Source organism: Scomber japonicus, chromosome 17 (genome assembly GCF_027409825.1).
Source record: "Scomber japonicus isolate fScoJap1 chromosome 17, fScoJap1.pri, whole genome shotgun sequence".
In the NCBI taxonomy this organism is placed as follows: domain Eukaryota; kingdom Metazoa; phylum Chordata; class Actinopteri; order Scombriformes; family Scombridae; genus Scomber; species Scomber japonicus.
In genome coordinates this window covers 31711364-31730742 of record NC_070594.1, presented here as the reverse complement: position 1 = coordinate 31730742, position 19379 = coordinate 31711364, and the positions used below count along the sequence as shown (strand labels likewise).

The 19379-nt window shown below is 37.2% G+C and overlaps 1 protein-coding gene across 1 annotated transcript in view; it reads left to right on the top strand.

Moving 5' to 3' along the window:
• The first annotated feature begins 616 nt into the window (after positions 1-616).
• Positions 617-19379, top strand: part of opn5 (opsin 5) — a 57772-nt gene continuing 39009 nt past the window's right edge. The window contains exons 1-2 of the mRNA XM_053337257.1: positions 617-782; positions 6016-6162. Of these exons, the coding sequence (XP_053193232.1) occupies positions 6030-6162 (133 nt within the window). The 5' untranslated portion in view covers positions 617-782; positions 6016-6029. The remainder of the gene's footprint in view (positions 783-6015; positions 6163-19379) is intronic.

The window sequence follows — 19379 nt, the reverse complement described above, 5'->3', positions numbered from 1 at the left end:
CAAGAAGGATGTGGCTAGGTAATTCCTCTGCTGCCTTCAGTGACACTCGTAATATGGCTGAGTGTGATTCAATTGGCCCTTGTGATTCAATTAGGAACTGCTAAGCCAGGTGAAAATATAAGTATTCTGTAAATATAAGTATTGATTATATTTGTATCTTCCTTGCACGTTGGAGATGAATTGATATTAGTTTTTTTGGGATAACAGAGATACGGTAACCACACCAACAGATGGGGAACTCTTGGGATGGGGTACTGAGTTGCCGTGCAGTGTTTCCCCCTGTATTCATTCTGCAGGGGTGCTGATGCAGAATGGATACAGTGAAAACACTGCATATGCCCCCCCCCCCCCCCCCTCATGTCATGGTTACAGGTTGTGCGATTGAGGGATTAGACCCAGGAAAGCAATTTTGGAGGCTAGATTTAAATGTTGGAACCATGCCTGAGAAAACATGAGGGGATGCTTTGGATCAAATAAAGTGGATCATTCAACTTGTTGGTTGTTGGTTTCCACTTTGAACACCCAAATGCGGCGACAGATGCAACAAAGCACATGTTGCTCACTTTGCACACAATTTTCTTGAAGGCGACGCAGCTTAATACTTTAGGGAATAAAGAGAGCCTTTACTGTAAAGCAATCGATGGTGCTGTCCTTGGAAAAAACCTATTGGAAGCAATTTAGCTGGACAAATACAAAGCTGATATGCTGCCAATCCACTGCTTTGTGTTAGTGTGGTAATTGATGGTTCCTTTGTGACGTTACAATAGGGGATGATCTCCCATGTAAGAATCATCTGCACCTTTAGTTTGCTCTACAAAAAGATTTCATTACAGCTAAGCCAATCATTTGAGGGACACACCATGCTGCTGTTGTAATGTAGTTGAGCTCACAATAAGAAAGATACTCTGTGTAGCTTATCAGATATTGATTTCTATTCTCTCCTTTATATCAGGAGTCATCAATTACTGAAGGTTTTTAAGGATTTATCATTGGAGTGGAGAGGAAACACATTCCTATATTTCATGTTTATTCATATTCTCTGTTTAGGGTTTTATCTGTGGGCAGATGTGATTTTCCCATTAATAACTTATAGTTTATAGTCACAGCTAGTTTTAATAAGCATTTGTCTAAAAATAACTCATACAGGAAATATACAGTATGTTCTGTGTTGCAGTTTGAGACTAGAGATGTAATTGATTATCCTCACACAGTGGGCCGCTGTATTGACCCAAAGTCATGTTGTTGTTGTTGTTGTTGTTGTTGTTGTTGTTGTTGTTGTTGCAGTAGAGAAGAAAAAAAGGCTTCAACACAGCATTTCCTCTTCATCTGCCACCTATTTGTGTATGTGAAAAATAAATGTGTTGAGATTAAATAGGCTTAGACTGTGAAATTAAAAGAGTACTTCAATTCACACATTCAAAGTTTCATTCCTGGTAGGTTTATTCTGTGTAATTTCATATGACACAGTGGATACCTCTCATCCTGTGGGGACAGCATAGAGGTAACAGATTGATTGGGATTTACAGAGTCTTGTGTTAATTATGTTATCCACAGTATGAATAATAATGTAAAAGTTGAAGTAAGTAAATTAAAACTTATTAAAGTCAAAACTCCTGCTTTTGTCAGAGGGCCGTTTTTTCCCAGGGGCCACTGTTTGCCTTTCACTGCTGTTTATACTTAATACTGCAGGAAGGAAAGGGTTTCTCCATCTGTATCCTCTTATAAGATGTGATTCAACACACACACACACACACACACACACACACACACTTACACACGTGTGAACTGTTTACATCTTGCACAACAAGCACCAATCACTAAATGAATGCTAATGCGTCAGCCCTGAATTTCTAGGAAACGTGTTTGTACTCAGCATGATTCAAGTGCCAGTGTTGAAGAAGAAGAGTGTGCTTTAAGGAGGGAAGTGAAAACAAAGGACGTGGAGTTCAGGGTGATGGAGGAGTGTGTCTTTCATGCCAGAGACCAGCAATAGCATCTTATCTCAGACCAATAATTCATGTTAATGCCTTTTTTTAAACCTTGACCTCAACCTTTCTATGACCCTAAGCTGCACTGCTTAACCATACTGTAGTTGTGGGCTGTTTATTCAGTAATCATACCAATAATAATACTATATTGTGTGTTTTTGATAATATTTTCCCACATTATATATATATTGGTGAAAAAAAAGGTATAATAGGTAGTCATAGCAACACAACACGCTTTCTGACTCTGGAATTGGGTAGTAGTTCAGCAATCATCAAAAGGCCCAGAAACAAGACTGGATCAAACCACTAGTAACCTACTGTTGCACTGTGTGTGGTGTGGTAGTGTCTATAATGTTCATCTGTAATTATCTGCACTGGTCCCAGTAATATTTGTGTAGTAGCATGTCACATGAGATGGTGAAGCTATGTTTGAGTAAAGAAAAGGTTATACTCATATTTTCAAATGTTTGATGTATTTTCTATTATAACGATGTGTTAACTTGCTCTTTCATCTCCTTCACTCTGCCAACGGCTCTCATTTTTCACTCTGTATGGAGCATTTTGTCAGGGTGATGCTTCTTTGATACGCTTTAATGGTTGCGCCCTCCTTCACTTTGTCAGCATGTGGAAGACACTCATCCAAGAGATTCCCTGTCAGAGGAGTCAGACCTGCAGGTTGTTCTCTCTCACATGTTCTATTCAAAATACCTGCAGCCTTTCTGAGTTTCCTTGTAGATCTTACATATAGTCTACATTTGTTCTAATTTAATTTAACATATTTAACATATTTAATTCTGTGTTTATTTCCAGTAAAATTATTTATCTATAAATCTGCACCACATCTATTGGCTTTTATTCTGGGCTACTGAGAATGAGCCTGTTGATATACTATGACCTCATTTAGCCTGATGCAGACATTCAGGAGGTAGGAATGAGAGCAAGCTCACAAAAATAGTTAACACAGCTGAGCAAGGTTATATGGAATCCCCAGAGACGGTTAGTAGAGCTGCACACCACACAAAGGAAAGGAAAGGAAAGCAACATTCATAGTTCAGGACCCTCCACATCCTTAGTTGAATGGATTTGAAAAACTCAGGAAGACAATACAAGGTAACCACAGCAACGAGAAACATCTTTCAGAGATCTTTTTTCATCCTCAGTCATCTTATGAAATGAAAAACTTGAGATATTACTGAATGCTGCCGTTATTAGGATTTCTATTTAAAGTCTGTGTAAAGTAAGAATAAATGTGTTGAGTTTGACATACCACAGAAAAGTGTGTTGTTAACCTGCCGAGTTTGCTGAAACCCTGCCCCCTACCAAGCGTCACCTGTCAATCAAAGTCACCACCTCTACCCGAAACGAAGTTTTCTGCTGCTAACTCAGCTGCTAGCCTGGTGGCTAACTTGGTGGCTAGCTCAGCGTCTAACTCGGCGGCTAGCTTGGCGGTTAACTCGGCGGCTAGCTCGGCATCTAACTCGGCGGCTAGCTTGGCGGCTAGCTCGGCATCGAACTTGGCAGCTAGCTTGGTGGTTAACTCGGCGGCTAGCTCGGCGTTACGTAATGCGGCAGTGATTTTCAGACCCGCCCACTAAATCCTGAAGACAGAAATGTTGAAACACAGTTTGTGAAGCCTAGCTCCACAATTCAAATCTAAATGGTTGAAATACTTTTTACACCTTTTTTAGAAATACACTTATGACCTATTTAATGTGTTTAGAAGAACATGTCTGAATTCACTTTAAACGGTCTTTAAGTATATGTATTTATGTTTTTATTTTAGCACATTCATCCCAACTTATTTATCGTCTTTGTGTCATGTATTCTAACCCATGGCACAGGAAGTTTTAGGTGTATATGTCTGTGAAGCCATATGCAAATATGAGTGGATATTAAGATGTCTATTCCAGGGTTTAAAAGTGAGTATTTGCATAGTATACAGTATGTAAGTGTGCTCCTGCATGAGGTTAGTCTACATGTGCCTGCATCAATATACACAGGCTCAGCAAATAATTATATGTTTCACAAAAGCTGCTCATAGTGCCCTTCATTTAAAGAGAGGTTTTGCATCTATGTTATTTTTAATATTCCTAGTATGAGAGCCTGCATTTTTGTCTTGGCAAATTGTGCTAACAAATCCTCCAGATGTTCTCCTCCTACTTGCTACTTTTCACTTGTTGAATCTGCTGGTAGACTCCTGCTCTTGCCATCACATCCATACACTTCTGTAGACATACGTAACATTTTGAAGTGGCCTAAAGCTACACCTCCTGCTCCCTCTTTCTATGTTCTGTTTACAGCCTTGCTTGGTGGATGTTTATCATAGTCTATTTTTCTCTTTGCAAAACATATTGTACATAAACATATTAAATTCATAAACCTTTGCACATGAAAGAAGATGCTCCATGGTGAGTGCCTTGGTGATTATTCTAATAATGTGTCTCTGCCTGCCTGTATTGTTCCTACTCTGCAGTACATTCCTCCTTTTCCCCTTGTTGAATGTGCATAAAGTTTACTGCACATAACAATGAAGAAATGACCTAAAGCTAGTGTTGCAGAGTTGCATTTATTGGTACTTTACTTATGTGTGCAATCTTTCTTTTTACTTTTAAATAAAGAGGTTAACTGTACTTTAAAAATAGAGTAGGCCTACATCAGCCACACAATTATCCAAACACTCCATCAGAGTCATATATGTGTCCAAACCTATCCTCCCTCCTGCACATGCAAAGCTCAGAACTGGAACCAACCTGATGCCCAAAACTGTGTTTTAATTAATTCCAGAACTGTCTGGAACTATTAATATGAGACTTGCCAACTTATCAAACTTATAAGAAATCTCCTCTGAGCTGTGGCAGTGCACAGTGGCTTGAGGAAATTAATAAATGATTTAAATACGTTTTAAAATTAAAGGACCAGTGTGCAGGATTTAGTGGCATTTCATAATATCATTTACAGCAAAAACACACTTTTTGGCAGGAGGTGTTATGAACTGAAGCAGAGCTAAAAGAAGTGATTATTGTGCTCACTTTCATGTGGCCAAAACACAACTCCACATAAATGCTAATGTTGCTTGGTGCCAATATGTCCGCATTATATGAATTTTTCACAGCAGACGTTTAGATTTGTCAAAGTAGAAAAAGCATGAGCATAACATTAATGATGACTCATATGACTCACCCATAAACCAGCATATCACTACCCTGGATTTCATTTCATTATTTATACCTGTGATTTTCAACAACTGTCCACTGTGAAAAAAGGCATATGGTGTTTACTTTTTCTGTTTTTTAACCTGCACAACAGAGACAAACCCAAACTTGGGGATATGTCATAGCAACCATCCTTTTATCACTTAAAAATGATGCTAAACATGACGCTCCCATCTCCCTTCTCTGCCAGAGTGACCAAAGGCAATCTGTTGCTGACACCTGTGACATGTGTTTGTGACTGCTGGCTCAGGGGACATCATGATGTAATGATATAGAGCTACTTACTTACTTAATCCTCTTGGTCCCTGGTGGTACATGAGGCTTCAATGATCTGCCTCTAGCTGGACCAGTCTTATGCTGCATGCTGTGCCTCACCACTTTTTAGGTCCATCTCCTTTTTGGGTTGGCTGTGATGATATACCCCACAGGTCCTGTTCACAGCAAGGGGGGGATAATTTATTTTCAATATAATTCTATCCAAGTAACACAGTGACAGAATGTAGGACTATTTTGGTCATGGGTTTCATACATCTACTGGAATAAAACGTCTGTGGTCCAATTGATGTCAGCTTAGGGGACCTTGATGTGAAAAAGTTGGACACTGATGTGTGTGTGTGTGTGTGTTTGTGAAATGGGTTTATAGGTTCATGAATTATTTAACGCCAGCATTTTTTGTGTTTGCATTTCATGCACTGCATGTATAGATACCTGAGTGCAGCCATGTGTCCTGTTTCCTGATGTCTGTATATGTGTGTGAACTGTTTTCAATTTGAGGAAGCAGCTACATTGTTTCAGCCTTTTCCTCCACTTCACAGAATAATCCCCACTGATGGCAGTGATGGAGAATGAGACGTGGCCACACTCCTCATACATCCCCCATTATCTCCTCCGTGGTGACCCTTTTGCTTCAAGACTCTCCAAAGAGGCGGATATTGTTGCAGCGTTTTACATCTTCATCATAGGTCAGTTTCTCCTTATCTCTCACAAATGTTTATTTCAGCTTTTCCCTGAAAGTCAAGCATTCAGTCAGATGTAATGCCAATATCCTCAGCAAAGATGAAGATCGATAAAGATAAACATAATAACAGTCTGTAGCATGCAATAAATGCTTGAACTGATTCTAGACGAAATGTAATATTTTTTGCCCAAGCAGCATTTGCCTGGTTAGTTGATAGAAACTTTCAGACGTAGGCGTGCAGGACAAAGAGGAAGCTTTCTTTAAGGTTTGAGTTTACTTTGGCTGACTATGAGTTCTTTGGCAGAATAGGAAATTACACCTTTAACCCATTTGATGTACATGAAGAATCATTTTATCCTGTAACACATACTGTTCAAATGGCGGCAATAAAGCCAATATGTAAAGAACAGAAGGATATTAAAGGGTAAAATATAGGATGTGGGTCACAGATGAATGATAATACAATTATCAGAATAAAGGGCTAATTTAGGGCTTGGTTATTTTCTTTCTTTCTTTCTTTACTTTTCTATTAGATGTCATGGAAAAATAATTTACCCAATTTGTGCAAACAGGCTAATGGAACACAGCGTTAAGCAATCTTGAATGTATATTTAGGGGTTGTTTAACATGCAGACATGTAAATTCAAAAGAACACCCACCTACACGACAATGTATTTAATTCAAGAAGCTCATTTAGATCAGATTGTCCATAGCCTTGGCAATAGTCACAGTTCATTTCCCCATGCATTCATATTAGATACAATCCTAGGGTTGCATAGTCTGTGTGCTAGCTAACTGATAGCTATAGCTGACCAGTGTTGCTGAAATAACTTCCAGTGCGGCGTCACACCTTTGAAAAACAAAGGGACACATAAAGGGACAAGGACAAATGTGCTGAAAGCAACACCAAAACATAGCTGCTAGCTTGCTGCTAATACTCTGGGTGCCCCTACTTAACTGAGCAGACATATCAAACTGTAACTTCACTTATATTTGCAACATTCACTTTAAATTAAGTGTTAATGTTACTGCAAACATTGAAAATTGTAAGGCTACGGACAATTAAATTACACTTTGTCATGGCAGATGTTTTGGCTTGTCATAGCAGGAAAACCATAGCCTAATGTCACTAATGATGATCCATAAGTGTACCATGCACAAATGAGAACACTGCTACTGTGTTATCGTTGACCCTTAATCCCATGTTAAAATATTAAGGATATTGTTCTGTTACTTTGTACAAACAAACACAGTTAAGAACATTAATGAAGTAATATGGAGTCATTTGGATCATGATTTGGTAATTTTGTGTGTACAATGATTTATTTCAGGTCATCATTTAATCTATTGATTTATGTCAGACTCATAATAAACAAAGTGGTAGTAATTCAATTTACCAGTAACCAAAGCAGGAAGATACTTCTCCATATCTGGTAAAATTCTAGAAGGCAGAAATAACTTGAGAATAGTTGAGCAGCTGTTATCTCAACTAGACCAGAGAGAAGTCTTCAGTAAGTATATATCTTTCTTTTGGCCATTTCTTCATTGGGAAACAGCCAACTTTTGTTCTAGAAATGGACAAAATAAACTTCAGCCCACCTAAAACTGTCTAACACTTAGTTTATTGTGTTTTAAAAAATGTATAATAGTGTGAAGTTTACAACTCCATTGACTCCTTCGAGACCCCCCCCCCCCCCCCCCCCCCCGGGTCTTAGTGTGCTCTTAGAAAGTATGCAGACTAATATATCAATGTTAATTGCATCATATTTGCATCTTGTATTGTGGCCTTGGGATTAATATGATCCCAAAGAACATTTTCTCAATATCCGGACGACTGACTGTAATTACTAATGTTCAACAGCAAATCAGATTAACTGACCTTTGCTGGTAATAAATTCCCTCTGGATACAGCCTCGGGCAGCCCATAGTACAAACAGGGTCATTGTTGAGATACAGCTTGGTTACAGTACACATTTCAGAACTGGTAAACCTACAGTGTGTTAAGTTGCTGTATTCCCTTTTTACTACCAATAAATAATTACCACACTCAATTGAGGCTTTGGTATAACGGGGGAAAGGGAAGTACACATTCTATTTGTGCAGGCAATTTAGGGAATGTCTTGGGAAATAGGAAGTTGAGCAACACAATAGTAGGAAAATACAAACCTTAAGGTGACAAAAGTTGACTCTACATTTGAAATATGTATGGGGCCTGCTGCCCTTTGACTTCCAGCTGTATTTGACAAGTGTGGAGGAGATTACAAGGGACAGAAATTAAAGGGGAACTACTAGGGTTAGACTACTACACATTTGTGAAATAAGTTGTTAAAAGTCTTTAGTGGCTTTAGGAGCTGTGAAAACTCTGATAGATTGGTTCAAGTCTCACCACTTGAGGCAATCTATCAGAACAAAACTCTGATAGATTGCCTCAAGTGGTGAGACTTGAAAATGATTTTGAGGCTAGCAGCTCAAGGCTACATCAGCTGCTTCTAGGATAACACTCCCAACATCGTTGACTCAACTGTTGGTGGTTGCAGTGCTGAGTTGCACCATTGAATAACGGTGGCAGCAGGTTTTAACAAGGAAGAAGAATACACTGTGAGTCAACAATGCCATGTGGGTGAAATGCAAAATACTGGATATTTGCAGAATGTTTGCATCGTCACTCCTCTTCAATATCTACTTTTCCAAGAGCTTTCAACATCATTTCACAGTCTTCCGAAACATGTATTTTGCTCAGTTTTTTAAATCTTTTTTATAGCACTGAATAGGTGTAAGTGTGATTTAATTTTCACCAAACATGCATCCCTTCCAGCCCACCAACATATGAACACATACAGTATATGCACAGCACACACACACATTGACTTTTACAGGAGGTACCTTCAAAGAACATTATAATCCCAAAGAGACCTTATTAAATCCAATGCCTGCCAAGAACATTATAATCTATGTATTGGTCTATGTAAATTCAGATTCTATACAAACACACATTCACAGGATTTCTTTTATCAGTCAGTGGGCTGAGTGGTGGTCTGCTGACATGCTCATATAAGCAGTGGAATGTAAATGCAGTAAATGTGAGCAATCACAGGCTCACGTGCTTTACGCTTTCACTATAAATTATCATCTAACCCTAAAAATGATCTTCTTTTGTTCCCTTGTACCTCTGTTATAAAAAGGCTGGATTTTCTCTGTCCTCCACTTCATTGTTGGCATTGCTATTTAGCTAGTGCCATAATTCATAATTAGTGTGAAAAACCCTGATAGGCTACTGTATTACATGTGCAGATTGTAATCATAACACATGGTAAGTAGTTAAATGGAAGTGGTATATAGCCTGAGCAGCCTCATTTATCCTAAGTGTCCTAGCAATCCTTGTTGGCTGGGAACAAATAGATGCAGCAGTGCTAGAGGAATAGAGAGGTTGTGAGGGACTGATGTATAGTTACGTCATATACAGTGGTGGAAAAAAGTTTTCGGACACCCTTAAAAGTTTACACAATCTCAAATATTATCATGAAATGTTTGTGGAAATATCTTTTTTGTGTTTCCTGGCTGGCATGTTCCCCACAAGCCTTTCACACTGTTGAGGGGTAATCTGGTCCCATTCTTCTTGAATTACTGTTTTAATTCTCCTAAATTCTTCAGTTTACGCTTTGAAACAGACCTTTTGATAATCCATTTTAAGATGTGTTTAGTATTTTGGCTGTGACTGTACTAAAAGAAATTGCACTTGAAGAATTAAGAGTGATTCTTAATGCAATATTTCACAAATGCATGGGGTGTCCAAAAACTTTTTTCCACCACTGTATATAGTAGATCACCAAAGTCACATTGTAATTGAAAATGAAAAGAGAAGTGATAAAGTCACAAACTGTTGTTTTTCTAGGTAATGACTTTCACAATTCGGTGCTTTTTATATAGCACTTTATTGCTCTTATAAATTATCAATGTTTTATTTATATCATAAATTGTTATGTTATGGCTCAGGGAGTGCTATCTAAATTTCATTATATTGTTGTCTGACCCTCAATATAATGACAATAAGGCTAGCAAGCATCCTTGGTTTTGTGAAAGGCACTATATAAATTTAACTTATCATTTATATGTATTATTAGTATTATTACTACTACTACTAATGTGAAAGGTATTTCTTGTATTGATACATTTTTACCATTTTGTCACCCCTACACTGATGCACCAGTGATTTCCAGCAGCTGGCAGCTGTTTTCAATGAAAAAGCTCAGATGCATGATCTCCCTGCACTATGCACAGCACCAAACACCTGGAACGCAAAGTTAGTGACAGGCTGATGAATATAATGAAGCATTTAGCTGCTGAAGCAGCAGAGATTTCCCTCAGGAGTTGATGGAAACATAAACACAGCAAAAAGAGTAGAGTGAATATTGGACCTATGCTCATCAGGTGGCTAGAAACACATCTCTGAATAAATGCTAATGTAGCTCCTCTACTGGATGTGTAAAGAAGCTGTTGTTAGCTAACATGGTAGCCATATCACCTTAATAAGGGAAGGTAGGATGGTCCATTGTTTTAAATGTCTACCTATTCCCACCCTCTGTAATTTGCTCAACTAAATCTATGCCGAAAAACTGTTAAAAACTACTTTAAAAAAATTAATCAAATGAACAATAATACAAACCTGTGGTAAAGAAACGTTTGACACAATTATTGATTTGCTGCTTTTACAGAAGCTACAGTTTAATTATATAAGGCTACGTTCATACTGCAGTTAAAAGTGACCTGAATCCGATTTGTTTGCTCAAATGTGACCCATATCTGATTTGTTTCTGACAATGTGAACAGCATGAGTCACATTGAATCTGACGTTTCCAAATCCGATTCAGGCCACTTTCAAATGTCGTACTGAATCAGATACATATTGGATTTTTTTGAATGCGACCGCAATCAGGTCGCATTTAATGCGACTTTTGCTCCAGAATATTGTCACACACAGCTAATGCTCTGCATAAAGACATCATACAGTTTCTTTCTCCTCTTCCTCCTTTTTAACATCACCCACTCACAAATTTGCTGGCTGGCGCCACACACAGTTTTTTACATTAGACCATAAATGAGACTACTAGCAACTTCACCAGCTGTTGCTGTTGCCACGTTCACTTCAGTAAACACTGTTCTGTGACGTCATTAATGATCAGCTGAGCATGCGGCTCACAGGAAACATTTAAAAGTGGAAACATTTAAAAGTGTAATATGAAGAGGAAACATTTAAAAGTGTAATATGAAGAGGAAACATTTAAAAGTGTAATATGAAGAGGAAACATTTAAAAGTGTAATATGAAGAGGAAACATTTAAAAGTGTAATATGAAGAGGAAACATTTAAAAGTGTAATATGAAGAGGAAACATTTAAAAGTGGAAACATTTAAAAGTGTAATATGAAGAGGAAACATTTAAAAGTGGAAACATTTAAAAGTGTAATATGAAGAGGAAACATTTAAAAGTGTAATATGAAGAGGAAACATTTAAAAGTGTAATATGAACAGACAAACAAATAAATCGGAATTGAGCATTAAGGCCTGCAGTGTGAACGTAGCCTAACACTGCTTCCAGAGTCACTGAACTGTATTAAAGTGAAACAGCATCACCTGTTTTAAAGGAGGCTCTCCAGAGGAAGATGAGTAGAAGAGAGAGTGGTACATCCTCCCAAAGTAACATCTTTGACTTGACATCAGCAGGCATGTGGAGAAATCAGATAGATATTTTGGAAGTAAAGAGCTACTATGTGACCAAAAATTAACAGGCTTGCTACACACACAAAAACATAGCTCTGGACCATCTTAAAACTTTTATAGTATTCAAACAACAAGTGGCAAAGAGAGCAGTACAGAGAGAGAACAGTGTACAGAGAACAAATCCCAGGGGTGACAGAGGGGAGTCAAATCATGAGATCACAAGTTCCACACACATTATTGTGTAGGACATTTATGTAACAGATGTTACATTGACATTACAAGAATGCATCCCTTGAGGTGTACTGCTGGTCTGGAGGCTTAAGTCACTGACCATGTAATTGCAATGTCTCTTTGTTGCCCCCCCCCCCCCCCCCCCCCCCCCCCCACACACACACACACTCATTTCCTGTCAGCCTCTACTCTCTAAATATAAAAATACTAAATATTTTGATCACATCATTTCTAATCCTTCCTTCTTATTTTTCAGATCAGTGTGATTTAAAACCTGCTGTATGGTTTTACATATAAATGAACATCTGTTACATTCAAGATCTTGTCAAAGAAGTTCATGATTAAACTTATCACTGCATGATAAATCTCTCTGTGTTTCACAATATATGGACTATTTAAATCTCTTGTCATGTGCAACAATTGTGTTTGTCATTTGGCTGTTAATCGTTCCACTTTGTTAGACTTTCCAAATGTTATCAGACCGAATAGATCAAATTCTGACTATCTACTATCTATCTACTAACTAAACTATCTATCTAACTACTAGTGAAAGTCATTTTGCAGAGGCTGTGTGACAAAACTATTTATGTACTTTTTTAACAGCCACAGGAGTACTGGTCATCAGACATACTGGAACTAATCCTATCCAAAATATGTTTTTGGGTCTGTAGACCATCAAAGCATTGTTTTTTGTCTCTGTGTGCCTGTCATTCAGGATGCACATGACAACGTGCTGCATGCTTGTGTCAACCAATCACAGCCAAGCTCCCTCCAATATTCTCACTGCCAAAAGGGGGAGACAAAAGCCTGGCACTCCAGCTTTAAGCATTTCTGCCATTGTTTACATTCAAATGTTTTCAAATGTGTCTATTCTGTTTATTAGTGGAAAATGCTCCATACAGTTATTCATTTCTAACTGTACTAATAATGAATGAAAATGCAGTTTCAGTGTGATTAATGCATCAGACGAAATTTACAAACTGTTGTCTATAGTTGGCAAACAGCTTTACGGTTAACACGCAGGAAGCAGTAGAAGTTGGTCCAGTCGCACACTGTGCACACATCTTTATGTTTTTGTCTCTAAAAGAAAGGAAACCTATAATCTGCTATGAGACTTGTGAGATCTGCAATCCCAGCTCTGCCTCACAGCTCACACATTATACAGCAGCAGTGTCTGTCACTTTCCATGTAGTTTAGCAGTATTGTTGGACTCTTTCTTGACTGAATAGTTTGCAGCATGTCAGGGTGTGCCTTAGAAACGTGTAGATATTATCTCTCTGCAGTCACACACATGCAGGGTTGCTTTTAGGAGTGAAGGTCTGAGGCTAAGACCAGACCATCTGCTATTCTACCCTGAACAATACTACAATACTGCCTACATTATATTTGGTTTTACTGCAATGGATGACTGCTGCAAAAAACATTACATTCCAACTGACGTTTCACATTCAATTATAGCAGTTGTTCTACAGGACAGCTGACAATGATCACACTTATGCTACTTTACTTTTTTATTCTGTTTTTGCATTTTTATTTGACTGCTGTAATGTGTAGCACTTTGTGTTATACAAATAAAATAAACCAGCGGCCTGATGACAGTAGACTGAACTAAAACACTTGTTCATTGTCTATCAATCAATCAATCACTCAATCAGACTTTATTTGTATAGCACTTTTCATACATAGTGATGTAACACAAAGTGCTTTACATAGTAAAAAACTAAACAAAAAATAAAAATAGCAACAGGAATTGAGGAAACGTTATCATAATTCTCATCATTATGGAGTGAGAAAACACCAGAGGTAAGATAGAAATGTAAACATTCAGAATACACAAATAAAATAAGACAATAAAAGATCAACGAAATATAATAAAATTTTTTTTAAAAGTATTACATTTTTCTTGTCCAGCTATGATGTTTTGACTCCCGCTTTTCTCCAAATTCTATTACCAACTCTAGTATCCTATATTCTTTGTCATCTATGTTTACATAACAAAACGCTGTTCCCCTACACTAATAAGATAGTTGACATGTACCAGTAAGGTTAGCTTAGTCATGATTTCGGGCTAAATAGTCAGTATACACCAGCAGCAGATTTAGTTAATAAACCATTGATTCTTAATTGTATTGGCGACATGATAACAACGGTCTCTTCTACATCCAGCACGACAGTGACGACTTCTCAGCTCCCACCAATCGTACTAAAGTATAGTTCAGAGGACTGTTTGTACCCCTCCGCTCCCCTAAAGGCTGCAGAGCATGAAGGCCAGAACAACTAGGCTCAAACACAGCTTCTACCCTGAGGCTGTCAGACTGATGAACTAATACAACACGCTGCCCTGTTTTAATGTTCTGGTTTTAATCTACTTTTTTATATTTTTTAGCCTGAGTCTGTCATTTACTTATTACAGCTTATTTTTAGACTTACTTATATGTAAATGATAATAAACCTTGAGACTTGAAACTTGAACTTGAACACAATATTATCTTACTGTTATATGTTCACTCAGGGTTCTGTAATTGGTGTGATTTCACTTTCATGAGGCACATTACCTGAGTGTAGGCTGACAGGCAGCCTGAGTGAGTGGGTAATTACCTGCTTTAAGTCATCTCTGTAAACACAAACACATTTCTACACAAACAGAAGTAACACTCAGCCCAATGCAGAGGCCAGGAAGTAGAATGTACAATACAAGTTCATCTGAGGTACAGAATGTAATATTACTGGAAATACTACAAGATATATCATTTTGTACAGAGATGAGCTAATTCATAAAAGAATATGCTGTATGCAACATTATGTGTTTTTCTGTAATGAAAAACTGACTGGCTGAGACAGATTTAGAAGAATTAAACAAATTATAGTAAACAAATTGAAAATGAATACAAACAAATTGAAACCAAAGAAAGTACCTCAAAGGTAAAACTAAAAATTAAATATATGAGAGTGCTACAGTTTCATTATGACAGTATTCTCACTCTTCACTGATCAGGATTTCCTGTTTGTGGTCACTTTTTCTGTTTTGCTGCAAAATGTTTCAGTTTTGATCAAGGAAAGAAAAATGAGAGTATTGTAGTCAAATGTAGCACATCTATATAGTTATTGTACATTTTTGGTTACAGTTTATTTTTATTCACTTTCAATTCATTTAGATTTTTCTCATTCTTGGGAGATTGTGTTGAGTTAATATGACACAAATCTAATCCTGTACCCTGTATCTGTCTGGAGAGTTTTATCAATGAACAACCCTTAGGTTTTCTCACTGATACACTGTTAAGTAAAAGCCTGTGTAATTACATTTTTTAAAGTAGATTTTATGTGTGTATCTTTTGTAGCATGACCAGTGAAGTGATGTAACTTCTTAACTTTAGAGTTTACAATAAAGCAGCACCAGCATTTTCAAGTTAAAAGCAATCTGACAAGAGCTTTTATTACCATGATTATTATGAATGTATATATCTTATTCCCCAAGCTTATGCAAATCACTTTGTTACATTCAAGCCTTGAAATTGTCCTTTTGAAGAAGACATATGACAGAAAGTGTCTCCTTTTTCATGCGTGTCCAAACCAGAAACATTTGGTTCTGTTTGAAACTTTAACAGCTATGTCTGCATGGCTGGTTCTGCTAATCACAACAAAACAATAAATCAATCAAAACTGCCAATATGGTAAACATTTCAAAATCAAGCCTAGCCGTCCTCCTGATAAGCCAAGGTGACACGCAACTAATCACATCTCCAGATGATTCCATGGTGAGACAGAGGCAAGAAGCTTCACTAACTATAATCAGCTGCAGCAACATGACTAGTTCAACTAAGTGGATAAAACCAGGAGGTGATCAGCTGATAACCCCTGCTGTTTACATTACTATGTGTCAAGGCTCAGTCGCTCCAAATACAATATCTAACACCAAAAGCTGTAATATAATAAAGCATCAAGATAAAAGGAGAGAAACAGATGAATAGAGGAGGAGGCATTTTCATATGCAATTCGTTTTCTATCAATTCAGATTCCTCACATGGTTTTTTCCATTTTTTAAGATTTAAGATTTACCCACATGGCTTCATGTGGGAACATTCCAACTGCCTAAATCTTGGCCAAGAGCCTCTTATTCGCTATTATTTGGTTCCTGGTGCAACGCATCATGAGTTCACAGAAATGAGGAGACTTACAGTCAGTTTGTTGTGTTATTTATTTATTTCATTTGCCATTTTACTTTGTGCCCTCATACATATTTGGAATGAATCAGGTTTATTCAGTAGTGAAAAGGGTGTTTGTGCTGATCAGAAGGGCAGAGTGGGAAGCAGCTGATGGGGCAGCAGGTTTATAAGTGAAGGTTAATCGTTGTTAACCCCGGGCCAGGACTTATTTATTTCATTTTATTTTCTTTTTCTAGAAAAATGTGTTGAAAAAAAAGGAGAAGTGATCTTTTCTCTACCTCTGCTGCTGAGCTGCTGAGAGTCTGATTGTGGTGGTGATATTAGAGTTGCTTAGCGGCATTGAAATTGCTTCTACATTGAATCCCCTGTAGCCATGTTGAAATACTGCATGTACTGTATGTGCAAGATATAATAGAACAGATAAAAATCTTAGAGCTTATCTTTTAGCTTTTCCTTAAGTCATGTTCTGCAGTATTTTACAATAATAAAAGGAGGTTTTGCTGTTCTCTACTGCGGGATAATATATTAAGTTATTGCATTTTACAAATTTCGTAAAAAAAAAAAAAAAAAAGGTTGTAAATTGCAGTAACGCCATTTATCACATAACATATTTACAGCTATACACATGTTGAATCACACACATTGTATATGGTTGTGCTCATGTATGATGAAGCTCATTTACATAGAAAGATACTCCAGAATCAACCATCCTTTTAAAGGCCTTGTTAGCATAATGAGTTGAGCTCTTCAAGTGCATCAAGATGAGAAAACAGCCTCTCTAATTACTGAGAAATCACTCAAGAATGATTTGTGAAGGTGGGAACCACAGGAGGAGGACCATGACATAACCCATAAAGCAAACAACCAGAGACTTGAACAAAACACAAATGTTATTTGTATTAATAGGTTTAACAGGGAAGAGCGATGTCATAAAGTACCTCCTTAAGCCTTTTCTGATCGTTTTGGCTTTTTGTTGCTTTGCACATTGTTGTTTTGTGAAGTTGTCTGCAGCAAGAGTACATAAGTGACTCCAGGCGATACAACACTGTTGACTCAAGTAAAGTCTTCATGAGTTCATTTGATTTGGTTAGCTTCCTTTTCTATGACTGCCTGGTCTTCACATTTGCTTTCAAAAACAGTTAGTGTGTGACTTACACAAACAAACTCTCCCTCCACAGTTTGGAATATTACAAGCTCTGAAAACTGTTTTCTGATGTTTATGGAAGCAGTACTTTATTAGTGAGCCAACATTTACACCTGCACTAAAAAAAAAGTACTTAATTTTGTTATAGTATGAAATAGTGACCCAAATACTCCAAATTCCTGCCTTGTCACAGTAGATGCTGACGTTCAGTAAAGTCAAACATTTTACAGCTGACTTTCAAAACACCCTAACCCTCACCTCATTACTGGAAAATACCCACACATTTTGAATACACATTACAATTTGAAAACTTTATTTTCAAATTTATTTACATTGCCTTGTAAAGTTGATATGGTTAATGCGTTAGCTTTACAACACCTTATAAAATGAATATGGGTAACTGTTAGGGTTACAACAGCTCCTTATAAATTGATAATGTGATAGCTTTACAGCAGTAACTCTAAGATTGATTTGCCTAGAGTGTTGGTTTGGCTAATGTGCTATAAATTGATGAGACTATATTATATTATAAGTAGGGCTGTCATGTTATTTTACAACATTTCTTATAAAGTAATGAGTTAGCTTTCCAACATTTCCTTACACACCACAAGGAGTCACTTTAGTCAGTCAAATAAACCCAACTAGTAATATTTTAAGCTCTTAAATTAATATATGTTATCATTGTTATCATTGTTATATCATATTATATATTCATTCTGCTGTTTTAAGTGCCTCAATTGCAACCATGCTTTGTGTGTGTCACAGCCACTGTTCTAAAGCAGGCCAACAACATTAACTAGCTTCTGATTTTAGGACTGAGCTGACTGGGCTGTTGGTTTAAGTAGTGTTAACTGTGGTGTGACCAGCAGATGGCCACCGGTGCTGAAACAGTCTTTTTGTTTTCCACATGAGTGACTTTTTGGTTGCCCAGAGGCACAATAAAGATGTGGCAGTGTATAAATCTACTCTGTCTGTCAAACACATGAGGACCAATTGCTCTGTCAATGTTGCATTTGCAGCAGTGTGATGTCATGATTGTTACTGTCACTACTAGAGCATTTTATTAGGTGTAATAGTGGCCATTTGTTGTGGTAATAATAACAATGAGGTGCTATCATAATTGCAATTATCTTACCATTTATATTTAGAAATGTGGTCCAGAAGGGCATTTTAATCAAATAAGCCAGTGTAACATGTCTCTGCTGTCACATCTTGTATTCAAGTAGCATAAAGTTGATTGTACAATTTTACACTTAAGTTGTTTACACTTGTCTACACTTAAGAAAGAGGCAAAACCTCTCAGGGTTCACTGTGTCAGTCCACATTAGACCCAATGTGTTCATTGCTCATTGTATTGTGACTAAATTCTAACTAACCAAAGTTCATGCTTCAAGTCCCACTGGTTTATTCTGAACTTAGTTAACCTACTGTAGTTATTTGAGTTCATTGAGTGAGTGTGATAGGGTCCTGTGGTCCAGTTCAGCTTAGATTTTACATAGAGTACAGGGGTGTAATGATTGACCAAATATTTGGTTGATAACTAGATTTTTGAGGCACTGCTGGATGCTGTTTCTGACTGTTCCTCTGTCTCATCCTCTGAGGCCTGGGTCTACCAAAGACAAGTCAATAAAACAGCAATATTATTTTACTATTAGGAATTATTACAATTAAAATATCTGACAAATATACAAATCCAAGAAAGAAGACATTGATAAAACTACCATGGATGATTTAATCTTTGATCGTCTGTTTAGTTCTAGTTAAATACTGAAATAAAACTGACAGCAATTGTTGTCAACACGATGCATTATGGGTCTCATGGCCTTTAAATTGAAATGTCTTGATTTAATAGATTGTATTATATTAATTCAGTTTAGAAACTATTTAACAAATACAGTCAGGCTGTTGAATATCTTGCAATGAGTGACTTCATCCAGAAAGGGAAACATGTCTAATGTGGGTCAAGA